The 20,208-nt window shown below is 36.1% G+C and overlaps 1 protein-coding gene across 1 annotated transcript in view; it reads left to right on the forward strand.

Moving 5' to 3' along the window:
* SLIT2 (slit guidance ligand 2) overlaps positions 1 to 20,208 on the forward strand; it is a 382,101-nt gene that overhangs the window by 15,309 nt on the left and 346,584 nt on the right. The window contains 1 exon segment of the mRNA XM_047797929.1: positions 4,774 to 4,845. Within this exon segment, the coding sequence (XP_047653885.1) occupies positions 4,774 to 4,845 (72 nt within the window).

Raw genomic sequence — 20,208 nt, forward strand, 5'->3', positions numbered from 1 at the left:
TTTCAAAATGTAATAGTTTTCATCTATTAACCCCAAACTCCCAGTCCATCCCACTCCCTCCCCCGTCCCCTTTGGCAACCACAAGTCTGTTCTCTATGCCCATGAGTCTCTTTCTGTTTTGTAGATAAGTTCATTTTGTGCCATATTTTAAATTCCACATATAAGTGATATCATATGGTATTTGCCTTTCTCTTTATGACTTCACTTAGCATAATAATCCCTAGTTTGTCCGTATTGCTGCAGATGGCATTATTTTGTTCTTTTTATGGCTGAGTTGTATTCCACTGCATGTATGTACCACATCTTCTTAATCTAGTCATCTGTTGATGGACTTTGAGGTTGTTTCCATACCTTGGCTATTGTGAATAGTGCTGAAGTGAACGCAGGGATGCATGTATCTTTCTGAAGTATAGTTTTGTCTGGATACACGCCCAGGAATAGGATTACTGGATCATATGGTAGTTTTTTATATTTAGTTTTCTGTGAAACTTCCATACTATATTCCATAGTTGTTGTACCAATGTACATTCCCACGAACCATGTAGGAGAGTTCCCTTTTCTGCACACCCTCTCCAGCACTTGCTATTTGTAGACTTATTAATGATGGTCATTCTGACCAGTATGAGGTGGTGCCTCACTGCAGTTTTGATTTGCATTTCTCTAATAGTGATGTTAGGCATCTTTTTCATGTGCCTACTGGCCATTTGTATGTCTTCTTTGGAGAAAGGTCTGTTTAGGTCTTCTGCCCATTTTTCAACTGGATTGTTTTGTTGTTGTTGTTGTTGTTGTTAACTTATATGAGTTTTTCTTTTTTTGTATATTTTGGAGATTAAGCCTTTGTCGGTTGCATCATTTGCGACTATTTTCTCCCGTTCCATAGATTGTCTGTTTGGTTTTGTTTTTTTTTATGGTTTCCTTTGTCGTGCAAAAAGCTGATAAGTTTAATTAGGTCCCATTTTTTTATTTTTGTTTTTATTTCTATTGCTTTGGGAGTCTGACCTAATAAAACATTTGTACAGTTTATGTCAGACAATCACATTACCCATTATCTACCTTTTTTGGTATGGTACTACATTGTCTTATTCACATGGATGGTTTAGACACAGTAAGGTCATTCATAGTAATTTTCATGAAATAGTGGTAAATTACTTGAATCCTGATAAAAATATTTTATACGTATTCTCATTCTTTCTCTCAACTTTAGGTATTTTAAATATATCTTTAAAATAGTGAGCTGACTATAAAACTAGTTTTCTTTTTAATGAAATTTGGTGTTTTATTTTCAGGTGATTCGTTCATAGATATTGAAGAAGTGGGCTATATAAAACTCTATTTTTCCCCTCAAAAAGAGGATGAAAAGGAAAGTTCAGGATTACGTCATTTTGATTTATCATTTAGCAATGTTTAGAGTGTGTCTCTTAGAAAGCAGTGATTCAGAAGGTATGTTCTGGAGTCACCCCACCTGAATTTGAATTCTAGCTTCATAGTTTCTTTGAGTTGTATGCCTCCCTCCAAAATGGCAATAATAATAGCACGTACTCATGGGGTAGAATGAATGAGATAATTTATGTGAGAATGAATAGGATAATTCATGGAACCTCTCACAACAGTGACTATCACCTAGTAAGCTTAATATATGTTAGTTATTACTTTGGGAATGAATTAAGTACCACTGAGAATATGAACAAAAATTGAGAAAATACACTGACTACACCCTATCCAAATTACCTGCTTTCTTACAATATGTGAAACGATACAATGTAGACCCATTCCCAAGAAATCTAGTAGAAGGGAGTTCCTGTTGTGGCTCAGTGGTTAATGAATCCGACTAGGAACCATGAGGTTGTGGGTTCGATCCCTGGCCTTGCTCGGTGGGTTAGGGATCTGGCGTTGCTGTGAGCTGTGTTGTAGGTTGCAGATGTGGCTCGGATCCCACGTTGCTGTGGCTGTGGTGTAGGCCGGCGGCTACAGCTCCGATTAGACACCTAGCCTGGGAACCTCCATATGCCGCAGGAGAGGCCCTAGAAAAGGCAAAAAGACAAAAAAAAAAGAAAGAAAGAAAGAAAGAAAGAAAAGAAATCTAGTAGAAGCTCTCAGTCATTTAGATATCTGAATATGTTTCAACACATCAGATGCTTTCCAATTTCTAAATGACACGGCTGGGGGAGGTGGATGGAGGGAAAGGAGGCTGTGTAGGGCACACAAAATCAGGTTTGGTGGTGGGATCTCAGTTATCTGGAGGGGGAGTAAAACCTAAGGCAGTTTCCTTAGGGAGCATGCCTGGAGAAAGTTGGCCGAACATAAAATGCACATGCTAGGGTTTGGCTGAACTGTATCAAAATGCAAAGAACAGTTTGTTCTCATTCAGCACTTCCTAAGAACCTGACAAGTGCAAGGGAAGAAGGAAGGGGATACATAGGTAGGACTTTTGCCCTCGAAGAGCTTAACAGCCTAGTGGGAATAAGACCAGTATGTGACTAAATATAATACAGTGTGAGGGACTCCACTGGTACCGGGATATGGGGGCACAGGCAAGGGAGGAACCAACTTGATGTAGGAGAATCAGAGCATTACACAGAGGATGTAAGAAAGTATCCCTTGGAGAAAGGGAAAGGCTCCATACAGAGAGTTGCCTGAAGGACCGTGCGTGTTTTGGCTGGAGAATCCTGGATGATGTTTATTAGTGCATTTGGATCAGATGATGAAAGCACATCTCTGTCATTTTGAAAACTGGGATCGGCTCTTTGGACAATGGGGAGTCTTCCCTAGAAGAATTCTCATGGCCACTCTTGTGAATATCTGTAATCTATTTTTTTGGACGCAAAGGTAACAAAGTCATAATTAAGTTCTATTTTCTTGAAATTGTATAGCAGTAGAATCTGAAAGTACTCTTTCCTCAGAGTCATGATCAGCAAAGAAAAAAATAAAAGCTTTTGGTTTCACTTTAAATTTGACCTTTATTCATAATTTTATGCTGTATTCATAAAAAGTAGTGTAAGTAAAAAGTAAGCCCACCTTTTCACTGCAAATTTTACTATTTTCTTTCTAATTGTCTCCATATACATTTTTATGAACATGCATTTTTTAAGTGCTTAGATTTTTTTCTATAAATGATCAACTTCTTAATAATATAAGTTGTGTAACAAAAGTCACACTTACCATCCCCTCCTCATGGCATTTTAGAGCTAGACAGGTTCTGAGGTTCACCTGGTCCAATTTTTCATCTAATGTAGGATTTGTCTTTGTTCCATCTGTTGCAGAAAAAAAAAAAAAAAGCATATGGGCTCTGGTTGAATGTATGTGCAGTAAGAATTTGAGGGTTTCTTACAGCTGATTATTCCATGTCTCTACATCTTTTATACTTTGAAAGATCATCTTTATGATATACTTTCTTAAGAGTGCCATTTCTTAATGACTAGTGCCATTGCTGCCCTCCAGATACTAAAGTGTAATGCTGCTCCCATTGATGACCGTTTACAAGTGTCAAGATTGATGTGCCCTCTTTTCCTGTCCCCATAACCTTCTTTAAGACAAGAAACACTTCAAGGAGTTCCCATCGTGGCTCAGTGGTTAACGAATCCGACTAGGAACAATGAGGTTGCCGGTTCGATCCCTGGCCTTGCTCAGTGGGTTAAGGATCCAGCATTGCCGAGAGCTGTGGTGTAGGTTGCAGACTTGGCTCGGATCCCACGTTGCTGTGGCTCTGGCATAGGCTGGTGGCTACAGCTCAGATTAGACCCCTAGCCTGGGAACCTCCGTATGCCGAGGGAGTGGCTCATGTAAAAGGCAAAAAGACAAAAAAAAAAAAAAAACACTTCAAGTTTCTTCAGCGTGACATTCATTTCCGGACATCTTTACCCTCTTGTAGAGTTCTAGCAGTTTATACATCATTTAAATGTGTATTCTGCTTCAGCTTGCCATCATTTTATTTAAATTTTGGAAAAATGGAGAGGTCAACATTTATTTTTTACTGAAATGTCAAAGTGGACACTTAAAATGAATGGCATTAGGGGTATTGGTCCATAGAGGCTAGAATGTGTCAGTCTTTAGCTAGTGTTCATAGGCCAAAAGAGCTTAGTTACATAGCACCAGGGTTTCCCTTGAATTAGAGTTGCAATCAGATTCTTTTCTAAAATATTTAAAACACCCCAATATCAGTTAAACATTAAAAGAATTACTTAAACATTTTTGCCGTCACTGTTAGTTATAACTCAGCCTTACTCAGTTAAGAGTCAAGAACTGTGGATTGCAGTTTTCTTCTGATTTTTGCCTAGAGGGACAAATCTTACTGATGCTTTCTCACACATTTTTCTGAAACTAAATGAAAAGCGGGAAAAAAAATATGAAATTTCCATCTCCCCTCAGTGCCTTGGCTGAAAATTTAGGTCATTTTGAAACAGCATATGAATTATTTTAGGGCACCATTTAATATAGTGTTTCTGCTGTATGTTGAATTTGCCTAACCTTGACACCGGAGTCTGAGTCCAGAAATTCTTTTTATTGCGTCTGTACTGGTTGACTCATGTTGCATGGGATGTGCATTTAGAGTTCAGGCCCCAGTAATCATCATCGGGGTAAGCCTAATGGAAAGTTGCCTTAAAGAGTCCTGTAACAAAAGATGTAACCAACTTTTTATTTGCAATGCTCGGATTCTCCTGAATGTCATTTCATCCTTACCTGAAATACAGGATGAGGCATGACACGACCCAATCACAGACTCTTTGTCGGGTTCTTTCTGTGTAACATGTGCTTTATTTTTGTTTTTCTCGAAAGGCGTTTAAACAGAAATCACCTTCAGCTGTTTCCTGAGTTGCTGTTTCTTGGGACTTCGAAGCTCTACAGGCTGTAAGTAGACAGAAATAGTTATTGTTGCTTTGGGTAGTATCTTGTGTTTTATTAAATGTATTTTTGGGCCTGTTTCCTTGTGCTTTCCTGGAATCTCTTCACCAGTAGATTAATGGATTAAAAGTTTGCCTTTCTTTCTTTCTGTCTTTCTTTTCGGTTTTGGAAATTTATGATTGGTTTTCCAGTGGTTCCGTTTCTTTTATTTCGTTAGCATTTACTGGTTCATGGATGTGTTATTGCAATTGTATTATTCTTTTCTGGTCCTGATGGAGAGATGTACCTGACTTCTTTCTGGAAACTTTTGATTACGTTTTGAAAGGAAAGGTAGCCTTTTTCAGAGGAAGTTGACAGTGTTTTCTTATAAAGTTGGGGTTCTTAATGTCAGCTTTTTTGATATTGTTTCTGCGCTCAAGTAGGGTTTATTAGTCTGGAAATACTATTATAAGGTATTTAAGGAGAGCTGTAAATTTCCTCTTAAATGTTCCTTTCAAAGCCAGGATTCCAAACTCTGCAATATGAATGACTGTAAGGGTTTCATATCAAATACGTCATCGACTGTTAACGGAAGTACTTCTTTGGAAGGAACATAATGTAAGTTTTAGGCAGAATTAGTTTTTCCTCCCTGGGAATGCTTGTTTGCTGACCTAATGTGCAAGAGTGAAAACACATTTTCAAAGCTTTTAAAATTAGATTTTCAGCTGTATGAATAATTTTGTGCAGATGGGAGATAAGCTACAAAGTGCTGGGAAAATAAATAGCAATGATTATTGATGTTCGTGGATGTCGTGAAAACATTATTGAGATATTGAGATAGAATATATTGCTGAGCTTGGCTCCCACCTGGAGAGTGGGGAAGTCCCCTGTGGTCATGCTTGTGGAAAAAAGCAAGGAGATTGCTTTTCGTCTGTACTTGACTTTGTAGCCAAGCCTTTGTAGCCTGCTTGTTCCATATTGTTGTCAATTAGAGAACTAGAAAGGCCCTCTTCCCACAGCCCTCCCCCCCATTGTATCTCTGTTAGGATGTGTTCTAGGTCTTCCAGACTCCTTAGTTCACTGTACAGAGAATTTTCCGGGTAGTCAAAGGTGTAGCCAGCTACACACCAGGTCTTCATTCTAGAGTCTGTCCTGCCTGATTCTGTTCCTTGAAGGCCTAGACAAAAGTCGCCTAGCAGTGTTTCTCCTGTTTTGCATTCCTTGCTGGTTAATTGGCCCAATTTAAGTAAATTTAAAAGAATCAAATAAAGAAACCTTAAGACCACCTTTTTAACAGAAATTCTCTAAGGACTCTTTTTACCAAGGAAACTGGATATAGGCTGCTATGAAGATTATATGTATGAATATAAATTGATACTTATTTTGTGCTTTATCTCCAAGAAGGGCTGCAGAGATGTTTTTAATAATATTCTACTTTCTTCTTTAACTTTTTTTTTTGATTGAGGGGATTTTGAAGAATTGACTTCAAAGCTAGTATACAATGAGTGCTGTTAAACTGTTACTTTGCTAATAGTGTGCATATAAAACAATCCATATTGTCTAAAAAATTGTCCACTTTCCACGTGGTTGTGAAAATATAATTTAAATTGGAATGACCATTAGAGCTAGAATTAAAATGATTAAGCTGAAGAGGGGAAAATGTAGGAAGCAATTTTAACACTATCTCTGAGAAACTAGAATGTCTGATTTTCAGTCTAGAAGTACACAGATGAATTTTCTTAGGGGAATTCAGGCAGTATAATCTAGCGCAGAATCCCCTATTAGCAAATTATATTCTGTTTAACATTTTCCCCCTTTGGCAATATCATAGAGTGGACCACAGGATTTTCCCTTATGTTTTTGTTATGATTTCATAACCTTATGAAGCTGCTGTATGAAAGAAGACTTGAGATCCCTAAGTGAATTGAAGAAACAGAGCCTTATAAAAAACTATAAGGAAGTGTTTTCTAGTTAATTAAAAGCACATTGAAAATGGGAAAATGGGCAGCTAGAAAATGTGTTCATAGGGGTTCTAATCTGCTTGTTTGTCTAAAAGGATTTTCCTAGGAAGTAATGGAAGATTGGACTTGAATGCTTTGATTTTCCTGAAGTTACAGCTTAATGTTTAATACTGACTGGGATTTGACACCTGACCTAGGCACTGGATACACATAGAATCATAGAGTTGTGATTTTTTTTTCCCCTGGTGTTAGGAACCTTACAAACCAGGAAGCTTCTTTTGAGTGGAGGCACCGTTGTTTCACCTGAATTAGATTTAGTGGATTCTTACCAATGCTCTTTCTCTTGAGAGGAAAATTATAAGCTACGTATGATCAGTTTTTTATGATGCTGATCACTCATTGAATTAAACAACCGCCACTAAGTATCTTCAAGAAATAAAGGAACAAAAGCTTGTGAAGCTGACTGCTTGGCTAGTCTGATTTCCAAGAGAAAGGATGCAAGTTCAAGTTTTCTTCATATGACACAGGTGCCTAGTAGCTAACCTGAAACAAATGTTCTGACAGATGGAAAAATATGCACAAATCTACATACAGAAATGTCCTTTAAAATGTTCATTGAGAAATGAACTTTTATCTCACAAGAAAGACAAGTGACAGGACAAAGGATACAGGATTTTGGATAAATAGCAGGGACAATATGTCATGACAGAGAAAATCTGACTGGCTATTGTATTTGCATACTAAATAAGCTACAGTTGCCCTGTTACATAATTTAGTAGAGGCACGTACATCTAGAACTCATGAAAGAAACAAATTTAAAATGTATTTTCTCTTTATAAATTGTTGCATAATGCTACTTAGTATCTCTATTTCTTTTGCTAACTTATTTTATCTTTTACCTTCCTTAATACTATTCTTTCCTGCTAACATAATCAGTGGAAATGCTTACTTGTTTTCATGTATAGTTCTTACACTGATTTTTTTTTTAATCATTGTTTGCTTAGATTAAATCTTGTCTGATCTACTGGCCATTATACAGAATTTCTTTGTGCTTTTGTAATGAATAATCACCATTTGACTCTTGGCTGAAAATGAGATGCCAGGTGAAGAATCACACATGCTTTTTTTTAAAACTCTAAATGCAGTATAAAAGAAAAGAGGGTACACTGTATATGAATTATGATTCGACACGGTTGGTTGCTGCTAGCGGCCAAATATGCTTTTCCTTTGCTGTCTGCTCCAATTTCTCTTTGGACGGGTTAGGAGAGAGCACTACATGTTCAGGTCAAGATGTTTGCTCAGAAATAGTAGTACAGTTGCAGCTGTGTTTGTTGGAGCAGGAGACTAGTTTAAATAGCATTACCATTTATCCAGTCCATTAACAGAACTCTGTAAAATAATACCAACTCTGCACAAACTACAGGACAGTGTAATAAAATTACAAGCACTTGTTGACAGATGGAAAGTGTAAGTAAAGAGAAAAGTCAAGTGAAGGGCTGTAGGTTGGAGGTTAAAAGTGCCGGCACATACTTTTCTTAACTTATGTCCAGACTCCAACTACCTCTTTGCTTCTCCTTCAAAACCGAGGTTGCATTTTTTATTATCAGTGTTAAGAGTGGAGAACATGATTTTTAGAGCAATTAGGAGCTGGTTAATTAAGAGAAGTTTCAGTGACTTTTGAAATGGTCGATGATAATCGAAACTTGTAAGTAGCATATACACATCGTCCTGAAACATGTAACTTAAAGGTGGTTTACCAGTGAGTGATTCACACTCTTCAGCTTGGGTTTGCAGCTACTCATCTGGCTCATTAGAGAGGAATTTCATTGGTAGGATCGTGGTTAGACATTTGGTTATAAATATTTGTTTTGTGGTTTTTAGTTTATTTCATTGAGTGTTATTATATTTACCCAGACTTCTAACATAAGCTTAAGTAGCCAAACTATGTTGCAGAAACTCGTTTTTCACTTCTATGTACTGAAACAGAACAAACAAAAATAAATATGTAAGTCCTAGTGATTCATTTTCTTTACTTCTTTGAATAAGAGCTCTTTATTTCTGGTTAGCAAGTGGTATTTTTTATTCCCCAGTGAGCTTTGGAGGCACTAAATTATCTAACATTGTAAGTAGTAGTTTTACAAGAACCAAGGACTCTTTTTATGGCCTAGTGACTCCTTACCTGAGACAAATAGATTCTGAGCACTTAATTCAATTAGGTTACAATTCATTTACTGTCAGATAGGATCTCAGGTTCTCCAAATTGTTTTTGATAATAATTGTTGAGATTCTTTAGGCAGAAAACTTAATTTTTGTTCTATTAAGGTAAAATTAACTTGTAAAGCGTAACAAATATCATAGTGAAGCTGTTATTTCCTTTTTCTCATAGACGAAGAGCCTTAGTTTTTTATTTTGGTTTTTAATGCATGCTTATTTTAAAAAGGTTTAGATAACTCAGAAAAATAGAAAAGTGGGAGTATAAATTATTCATTATCTCACTACCCAGATATAACCTCTAATATACTTGTCAGTTATTTGTTGATGAGTTTTCTATAATTATGCATATAAATACTGGTGTACGTGTATTACAAAAACATTTTTTTTTAATATCCCCAGGGTTTAGTGTAAGGCTTGACCTTTAGAAGGCTCTCAGTAAGTGTTTGATGTATTGAATTAAATCTCCATCAGGTTTCCGAGTTTGTAACTTGAATGAGCAAACAGTAACACAGGGAAGGCATTATGAATAATGGAGAACAAATTAAATTTAAAGGATATCTTGGCTAATTAAATGTTTAATCCCCTTAGGTTTTCTAAACATCGAAGGGTATTGATAGACATAGCAAAATCACAATGTTCCATTTTTCACCTAATCAACATATACCTTCATTTAATATGATGCTACGCTTACGTAAAACTACCACCACCAACATATACCTTCATTTAATATGATGCTACGCTTACGTAAAACTGTAAAACTACCACCCCCACCGCTCCCCCGTCTCCCCCCACCCTCCCACCCCCTTAGTTCTCTGATGCCAATTTAGTCTCAGGATTCTTGTATTCAGGGATGAAAGCCGAATACAACCGTGATGCCTATGTCAGAAGTCCTCTTGAATTAAATTCTGCCAGCTCTGATTAAAGGGTGGGCTCCTAGAGGTGTCAGGTGCGTAGTTTCTCCTGCTTCATTTTACTCTTGGCCTGTTTGGCCCCTGCCACAATAAATCCCACAGTGGTAGTGCAGGAATTGCAGGTTACAGTTGCCACGGTTACCGCCACATCTACATCCTTACTCATGGAGAAAGCTGCCATGATAGCTGCTGCTGATCTCTCTTGCTGAAAATGCCTTGCCAGAGAGCTTCAGGTTCAGAGAGTAAAAGTTCTTCAGAAGTGATGTGTCTGTGTTATCATAGGATACATGATTTGTGTCGTTAATACAGATCCCTTGCTAAGGGGAACAGATTGACCCCTTATCTTTAAAAACACAGATCCAGTAAGAGAGATAACCCTTGGGAAAGTGTTAACTGTCAGTGATTAAAACGCCAAGTCTCTTATTATTTATTAAGGAACTTATTAATTACTTATTATTGCGCCCAAGGGACTCTGTTCTTGCCATTTCACAAACAGAGATCTATGAGGAGTTTTTAATTTTAGGAGTTGACTGTCACATAACCAAAGGTTTGTTTGTAAGTAAGCAGACAAAAGACTTGATACACTGATAGCTGGACACATTGCAGAGTGTCCATAGCCACTTGCCATGGAGGAAAAGAAAAAAAAGGACAAGCCATTGGCAGGATTTATTTTTGATTTTGTTTACAAATCAACATGCAGTACTATGATTTTATAAAAGTAATGCAGATTAAGATTGTACTTGAAATTTTTGCCAGGCCTCCTGTGGATAGTTTTTACCTTCAAGGGATCACTAATAGAAGCCTTGTTGCTGGAGGAAGTCAGAAGCTGGCAGGTTTCTGCTGTAGCCAGTCTGCCAAGTAGACTCTCTGAGTGTGAAATCCACAGCATAGTTCCTGGCATAGGAAAGTCAAGTGTAGGAAGGCCTTTCCCACTCAAGTGCACTTGTTCTAATGGTTGCTTCCCAAATGTAAACGTTTCTATCTCCACCAACAAGTACTCACAGTTTGCCAACTTGAATTTGTAATACTGTGATAGATGCTGGGGAGAAGAGCTACCATGGTATGTGGCCTCACATAGTATGTGGCATTTGTGGACCTCGGCCATTGCTAAGTATGCATGTAAATTAAAGCCTACAGAGTATGTGGCGAGTGATTGTGCTTTTTTGAAAGATGAATTTAAGTGTATGGTTTTCATGTCAAAATGGTATTATCGAATACACATGATCAGGGAATATTGTAAAATATAACTGTCAGTCATAAAATTGCCACTGCCATCTCAAGATTAGAATTTGGTGACTGAAGTTGATACGAATATGAATTCTAGGAATAAGTACCCATGGGGTGTTAGTTCTATTTAATTAATTTTAATATATTTATTTTATGTTTTAAGACACGGAAATCAATTAAATTATTATTGCGAGGGGCGGTATAAAATACTAGTGTTTAAATATCTACTCAGATATTAGTGGCTTTGCTGTCTTTGTAAATCAATGGACACCTCTGGAGCCAAGTTTTCTTATCGGTAAAGTGGGAATGATATTTACCTCATGAGAAATTTTCAAGTCACAACATAGATTTCGTGTTCAAAGGGTCATTGTCACCTTTCAGGTTTGATAGAAATGATACTTGTAGGATTATCATTCTGTCATTGCAAGAGAGGATGAAATAATAATCACACAAATATCCTTGCAAATTGCCCAGAGTCAGCAAATCTCTTGGTTTTCTTTAATGTCTCTCTTGCATTTATTCTCAGTGTAGTAGCACATACATAAGCATAACCACATTAATTTTTTAACACTGCAAATTAACATAAAATGTGCATTTGCACCATTCCATTTCTCCTTACTTGGCAACACAAGGTACATTAAGGCCAGAATGTTCTTAACGAGGTCTCTTACCCTCTCCCAGTTATGATTCATTTAATTTTAAAATTCTTATATAAAATGAATTAAGGGCAGAAAAAGAGACTGTGACTCAGGAACTATTCATGTTAGTTTGCATATTAAATGGCCGTTTTAATGATGTGTTGTCCTGCATAACAAAAGGAAGGAAAAATACATCTTAGAAGATACTGAGGGAAAAAAAAAGAAAATGCCAAGTAAACTCCTAAAGCTATAGGTAAACTATTCTGAGAGTTATTCAGGAGATTTATATGTGTTGCTAAAGAACATATTTATCAGTAATTAAAATTTTAGTTTTAAAAACAAGATAAGACAATTATTCCATCCAACTTGTAATATACAAATACAATTTGATCTGTGGGACATTGACACTTCTGCCTCAGCTACATGTATGATTTTCAGTGCATTTTTAGACTATAAACATTTTATCAAAATGCAGTTCAAATTACACACCATTTAGCTTTAGGATTTAAACAGTGATTGATAATGAATGAAATACGTTTGAGTCAGAAGTTGTTTTGTTTTGTTTTTATAACTCCAATATGTACATAAGCTTTGCATTCAGATGAATGTGGCATATGCCCTTTTCTTACCACTTACCGCCAGGTTAATTGCGATCATGCAGTTATTTACTTGATAAATTGTGACCTAAGAAACTTGGGGCAAGAGTTTAAAAAAAACCCTAAACTCTAGAAAAGGAAGCAACGAAGAGTAAAAAAGCCAATCTTTGGCGATACCCAGGATCTAGGGTATGACATGACTGTGTGAAATGTTTTTAAGAGAACATCTGTGCCTCTTGAAATGCCCCCCCGAGTGAATGTGAACAGCTAAGTCTGGCAACTTGATTTAAGTGTTAAAAAAAAAAAAAAGAAAGAAAACCTTAAAGAGAAATAAATAAGTCTGGAAACAGAATGGGAAAAGATAGCTTTGCCCCCGTCATGATAGGTTTCTTCTACTAGTGAGAGATTAAAGCTTGAAGTATGTGAATAGCTGAGAACAGCACAGAGAAAGGTTGATTGCTTCCCCTCCAACAGTTCCAATGGATTGAAAAAAGCCTAATTTAAAGTTCTGTTTGTTCTGTGTCTTAAACCATCAGAATTCTCTTTTAGGACCAGAGGAATGCTCTGGAGGAAAAGAATCCAGGGATAAAAAGTCATTGCAAGCCAACAATTGTTTCTAATCCTCACAAAATGCTGGAGAAATTAAATTTATTCTTTATTGCTCAAAGTGTTACCTAGGTCACTGGGCGATGGGAAAATTGCACTGGAAGTAGAGTAGGCACAGGCTTTGTTTTGTGTCTAGATGCTTAACCTTAGACACGACAAGGCATCTTAGAGTGTTGTGGGAACTTGGTTCCGAGTGTTAACACCAAGACTTTTATTACCCTGGATTTATAATAGGCTGTGCTGTCAGGAGATGAAAATGTTGTGTTTACATTTCAGTGTTAAATGATCATTTAATTAACACCTAAGGAAAAAAAAGTTGTGAGATTCTTAGCAGCTTTTATTGTTGGTTTCCTGGGAGGTTTTAATATCCAAGTTTCATTGAGATTTCTTTTTGTTAGTAGAGACACAAAAGACATTATAAACTTTTTAAGGAAGACAAACAGTTTAACCTTGACCCTCTTTTCCTAAAATAGTAATTTAAATTACATTCGAAATCTGGTGTGCTTATTTAAAAGGTTTCTAGATTTGTATCTTCAAAATATGTCTTAATTAAACACTTATTTTTGTGCAAATATTTAAATATTATTTAATTTACATTCTAAGTTTTCTGCTATAAAACATTTGAAGTTACCAGTTAAAGGACTTTATAATACCGATTATTATATGTATTTTACATCTTTTAAACTACCGCTGTAGTTACATTGTTTTAAGAATCAGGGTCAAAATAAGTAATATTATTTTCAAGCAAATTCTAGGGGGAAAAAATTGCTGTTATATTATCATCATCATTATTTAATGAGAGATTGTTACTGTTGTGTGATGAAAGATGTTTGTATATGGACAGTAGGAAGAATGATGCCATTAAGAAGAAAATTCAAATTCACTTCATTAATTACTGAAAAATTCAATGCTATCAAATGCCTTCACTTATTCTTGATCTTTTATAAAAAGAGTTACCTAAAAAAGAATGGTCTTGAAACAGATTGATAACATTTGGAAAACATAATATGTACGTACTATCAAGGGCTGCTGCACAATCAGTAACACTTTCTTTTTCTAAAAGTATTATTAAAATTTGTCAGTTATTCATCTCATTTTATCCAGATATATAATTTCCTATTCCAATATATGAACGATTAAGAGATATTTACTAAGCTACTTACTGTTCAAGTAAAATCTTTCTTAGCTTTTCCAGAAATGAGTATATCATTATAGTGTAGTTTTTTTTATTCATATTGAAACTAAAAATGTTTATCCCCTTTTTTAAGTTTAGGTTCAAATGCCTCAGGATAAAACCTCCTTTCTGTATTATTCATGGTAAAAGACTGCAAGGAGGATTGAATGTTATTAAAATCTCTTAATAGAAAGCCCTGCTTTGAACCAAGAATTACGTTCTAGTTCAGAAAATACTGCTGAGCTTTACATAGGCACTTAGTACAATGTTATATGCTCTCCTTACTTCTATCAAGTTTCAGTATTTCTCTAAAACTTTTTTTTAAAACCCACATCGAGTTTTTTTCTTCCAAAGCTGTTTCTCCATCCAGAGGCTAGTAACAAACAAACAAAAAAAACCCAAGTAGGAATATTGCTTTAAGTGTTAACCTCCTTTACATAAGTATCCATCTTTTGATTGAGGTACTTACAAGACACAAAATGCTCAGAAGTTAAAATGTATGAAAGAGAAAGGACAAAAAAAAAAGGAGTGGCAATATCTGGTTACCTAACATACTGGATAACTAGTATACTCTAAATGATGTAGTGCATTATACCAGTTGAAATTCCAAGCCAACCAGGTGTGTGTGTGTGTAGGTGTGTGTAGGTGTGTGGTTGGTTGGAGATGGGGATTCTGAAAGCTACAGAAACATAAATATTTTGTGAATGTTCAAAATGTTTGAAGAATAAATATTTAGGGAAATTATAGGACATTTCTTTTAACATAGATTAAATATGTTGCTTTGATACTAAGAAAGCCGCTGATATGTTGCTCTTCTATTGAGAAAGTCATTGTTAAAATTTCATGCATTAATTGTTTGGAATCTCTAACTGGAAAAGAAAGAGAAAGATTTCAAGATTTGTTTTAGATAAAGTTTCCAGGTTTGCATCTTAAAAAAATGGGAATAACTCTTCTAAATATGAACAATTATACTGTAACAAATATCTTTGATAGTTATTCTATTGAAACGGTTGCCTATCAGGAGATCAGAAGACATGATATCTGGAGATAGTCTAGTCCACTTTCCAGGGATTAGGTAGTTAAAATTAACTTCCCTTTTTGCACAAAACCCCATTTGCCTGACTTAAAAATACCCACTATCACCAAGTTCTGCATTAGTGCTTTAACTTTCTCATTGCTAGCACATTTATGCCATATCCCAGGCCAGCAGGTTTCCCTGTTGCTGATTAGAAATTCCTAGCACATTCTGAACTCCTTCCTTGCTTCCAATTAGGAGTAGCATAGTTTACTGTCCTCTTGTAAGCCTCACTTCCTCTACCACATTTTTCTCAACTGCTTTAATTACCTCCAAATGATCATCCATTATAATGTAATGGGTCCTAGTACAGGACTGTTGAATCAGACTGCCAGGGTCTGAATCACTTAATGGGTAAACTTAGGAATGTCACTCAATTGCCTGCTTTGTGTCTAGATTCTCCCTCCTGTAAGAGGATGATGGTAGAACTTACCTCAGGGAGGTGTTGTGTAAATTATTTACTAAAGGACAGTAGTAAGTGCTAAGCATTTTTTGTTTTGTTTTGTTTTTCATTATTTTAACTACCGTGATTATTATCTATCTCATGTTAAGTATCATTTTCTATTCATAATGTGCGTTAATTTTGCCAAGACTCTTGCTTACATTTGTCTTTGTTTTACGTATAGCATCTAGTCTAGTTCAGGTTGCTTAATAAATACTTTGAAACTGATTGCTTTACAGAAATTAAGCTCAAAGAAGTCCATAGTTTGCATTTGGAATAAGATATCTTTGTGTCGCTCAAGAGTCAAGACATACTCCTTGTTGTGTTCCTAACTCTGCTGGTCCCTAGCTGCTGATGCTAAGCAAAAGTACTTGATTTAAGGACCAGTTTATTGGTTTATAAAAGTATATAATAAGTCAGATAAGAGAGGGGCAGTAATTTAGCATAAGGCCTCCTGGTGTCTAGGGAATACTCAAACATAATGGAAGGAAGGAGAGGAAATAAAAATATATCAAAAATTTGCTCTAGCTCTTTTTCAAGAATTTATAGGGAACTCTTCACAGGATTTGCAGGAATTATAATGGAATTATTCATGGTAATAAACTGGGAATTAGATAATTAGATTGTGGATGAATGATTTTGAGATTTTCTTCTTTCCTATTGACAATCTAAAAAAAATAAATAAAAGCAGTTTCTGTATTAGATAAATATAGCCTGCCTACATTTTACATGGCTTTGCTATTAAATATAAATTGTTTGAAGAATTAGCTTAAAAAAAATTGGAGAAGGTTTGATGGTTACGCAGTATTAAGTGGTTATCCTGATACTTGATAATCCCTCACTACGAAGTAAGTGGTGTATAATTGAAGTAGTTTCAATAATCACCTGCCTCTCAAACATCGCTAATGGTAGCATGAAAAATGAGTTATAAACCAAACAAGGCAAATCAAGGGAGAATAATGGTCGACACAGGATTTTATGTTTGTGTCTGTGCTACCACCTTTTGATTTTAATAGGACTGTGAACGGGGACCTTCATTTTCTGTAATTCACTCTACTAAATGCATGGCCCACCCAGGACAGTTAATTTTTCTGACCTTTAGAGGAGAATAGAATGCATAGAACCTGAATACCCTGAAGGCAGCTGAAATCTGGAATCTGTTTCTAAAAGATGGGGGGCTCCCTCTCTGAGTTGGTGTGGTTTTTTTTTCCCTCTCTTTGAGGAACTGGATTCCAAACCTAATGAATAGTTTCAAGGAAAGTTGTTAATCAGGTACTACAAGTGACCACCCTGGATTCTTATTTTATTACAGAGGAACGTGATGGGATGAAAAAGCGACGTAGTTACATTTGATAAAAGGAAATACCTTTTTTCCTCTCCCCACCCACCATGTAATCCTCTGGAATTTAGCTGACGCGGGAAATTACTGCAGCAAATAGTGTGTTTGAAAAAGCTAAGTTGGATGAACAAGACTAATGCATGTAGCTTACAATAATTACCTTAAAAATCACCAAGTGTATCAGTCATCAGATTTTAGGGCAAGAGTTTTCACCTGAGAGGGTCTGGAAAAACTTTTTCTTTCATTCTTGTCAATCTTATGCAAAGTATTACATAATGGGCAGTGCCACTATTATCAACATGATGTTTTGTCATTTTCCGAGTTATCAGATATCCTTCTGTGGCCTAGAATGGGATACTAGATCAAAGTCGGATGAAGAATTTGAACTAAATATAACAGAGGGGCAAAAAAAGCTGTAAATATAACAGAATGTTATTTAAATGGTTAAGTGTTATTCTTCTTCCATTTCCCATTCAAAAACAGTACTCTAATTTAAAGGGAAGAATAATTTAAATCAATAATAATAGAGTCCAGATATTGCTTTATTTTCTAAATAAAGTTATCTAGTTGAATAATACTATTAAAGTTATGAATAGTTTTTCTACACATTTATAGTGTAGATAAACTTGTTTTGCTAGACTTAGTTATTTCCAAATAAAAGTTTTATCCATACCATTCATGTGATATCTGTTGCAAGGTACTTACTTCATTGTATTTTTATAAGATGATTCAGATTTAAATTTTTTTAAGTATAGTTCTTCCCCCCAGTTCTCAACCACAAGTTATTTTAGTGCCTTGAATTTATTGTTATGCTGATTATTTTAGATGCACTGTGTTTCAAAGCAGTGATTCCTTAAAGTTTGCTCTCCAGGGATCCAAAAGACAAGCATTGTGTGGTCAGATGTGTTGGGAAGTAATGAAAGTCATATTCTCTGCGGCAACTGCAATGCACACTTGTGTGTCCATCTCCAGGTCATCTTGCAGTAAAAAAATCTGTTTAAAATTTTGTCTCTCAAAGTTATTGGAATATACAGCGCCCCCTTCTCTCTCCTTCCCCTGCCAACACCAGTTAATCCAAAAAAGCAAGAGCAGCCTTTTGCTGTTCCAAAATAGTAGCTACTTTTCATTAATGCTGATTGAGGTTTAAAAAATAGAAATTATTTTAGGTATGAGGGGTCGAGGTTTAATACTATCTTTCTCATATCGACATCATCAGGTTAACAGCTCTTTCAGTGTATTGGACTGATCCATCTGGTCTTTTCAGCCTACCTTAGAAACTAAACTTGGAAATCTTTTGGTAAAGCTAGGGATGGAGAAACTTAGATCCTCGTGTGAGAATTTTGGTACTTTAGCTTTGATATTTACATACATATGTGTGTGTATATATACACACATATACGCAGATATTGGTGCTAAGTAAGATACTGAAATTCTTACCAAGGGATCTAAATTTCTCTCTCACACACAGTACCACTCAGCTCTATCCTACTGACTGAGAACATTGTATCACTTAACCCTTTCTCCCTCCCCTGCTTCTGGCATTGTAGCACCTGAAGCCTGCTGTGCACCACATGCTTTAGCTACACAGGCAAGTCTGTGTTGTCTCCACTGAGTGTGAACTTGCAGGGATCTTTCCCACTCTGCAGAGAGTGTTGAGGCCAGAAGTGTTTTAGGTGTAATTTGGAGATGGGTAATGGCTTTGAGGTCAACGTAGCGTTGCTTGTTTTCAGTTTTTTTGTTTGTTTGTTTGTTTGTCAAAACCCATGTCTCTGGGACTCAGTGGCAAAATAACTTAGATATGATGGGGTTAGGGACAGGGGGAAGAGAAAAGAAACCAGTAGTACTAAAATCTCCTAAGACACTTTTTTTTTTCTTTTTTCGTATACCGATAGGTGCTTCTCAACACAATACGGATACTGATCATTACTGAAAATTGTGGTGCCTTCTGTTACTTGTCCCAGAAGGTTGCTTTGACTGCCAATTCTTATTTATATTGAATATCAAATATCAAGAGAAAATATCAAATAAAACACCAGGTTATGGCTAAAACAAAACTGCTTCAAAGCCTGATGAAATGGGCTTAATAGAAATAATTCACTTCAGATGATCTAATATTTACAGGTATATTCTTTGGATTTTATTAAAAGCATTAAAAATAATCCATTGTGTCATAGTCGGGGTTCTTTTCTGCGGGTTCCAACCCTCTGTTCCCACTTTCCTGTTTCCTTTTTCTCTTTAGGCTCCATCACCATCGATTCTATTTTGTATTTTATTTATTTATCTGGATGTCTGTCCCTCTCAATTAAAATGTAAGTTTTATGAAGGCAGAGCATAGTCATATGTGCACAAGAAATAAATATTTATTGAATGAATGAATATAGGTTTTGTAGCAAGCTGCCAGGATTTGAATCCTAGCTCCCGAGCTTCCTAACTGTGTGACTTGGAGCATATTGCTTAACCTCTCCACTTCAGTATCATCTTCGTTGAGATCAATGTCACAGAGTCGTGGAGAAGGACGGAAGATGAAATGCATCTGCCACAGAGTTCAGGTGATGTTAAATATTTTTCATAAGTCAAACCACTCTTAAATGGATTGAGGAAAAAGAAACATTTACCATCATTTATTAAAATCATTTGTTATTGTTTTCTAGTTTTTGGCTGTCCCCATCGATCCCCCCCACCCCAGACCAGGAAGCCTAACTCTTTAGAGTCACATTACAAGCTATCCTTTCCTTTTTCTTCCTGCATGTTTCAGGAGTTCTCCCTTTTCATGGAATTCTCTATCTTCCCCCTCCTGCTTCTGGAATGTTGAAATTTCACCTGGCTTTGCTACTCACCAGCACTGCTTTACTTCCTGTCCATAGAGACTGCTGTCATTCAGAGGGTGCTACCACCCCACCTGGCAAGTGGGGTTCTTCTTTTGTGTCCCTATGTCATACCAGACAATAGATACTTTTCAATATGCAGAATTTTTAATTACTTTTTAACATGATTAATCCATACACCTCAAACCTAGGAAGTTAAAGATATTTGACTAAGTCTAGTATATTGCAGAAAAGGTTTAATTTTGTTATTAGTTTGTTAACAAACCCCTGGAGGGCTTGGGCATTTTCATCTCTATTCACCATAGAGCCATATTCACACAGAGTGGACTTGCAGATAATTGTAAGCTGAAGTAAAAGTGCAGGCAGTGCAAAAGATCCATAG

This window comes from Phacochoerus africanus, chromosome 10, assembly GCF_016906955.1.
Source record: "Phacochoerus africanus isolate WHEZ1 chromosome 10, ROS_Pafr_v1, whole genome shotgun sequence".
Lineage (NCBI taxonomy): Eukaryota > Metazoa > Chordata > Mammalia > Artiodactyla > Suidae > Phacochoerus > Phacochoerus africanus.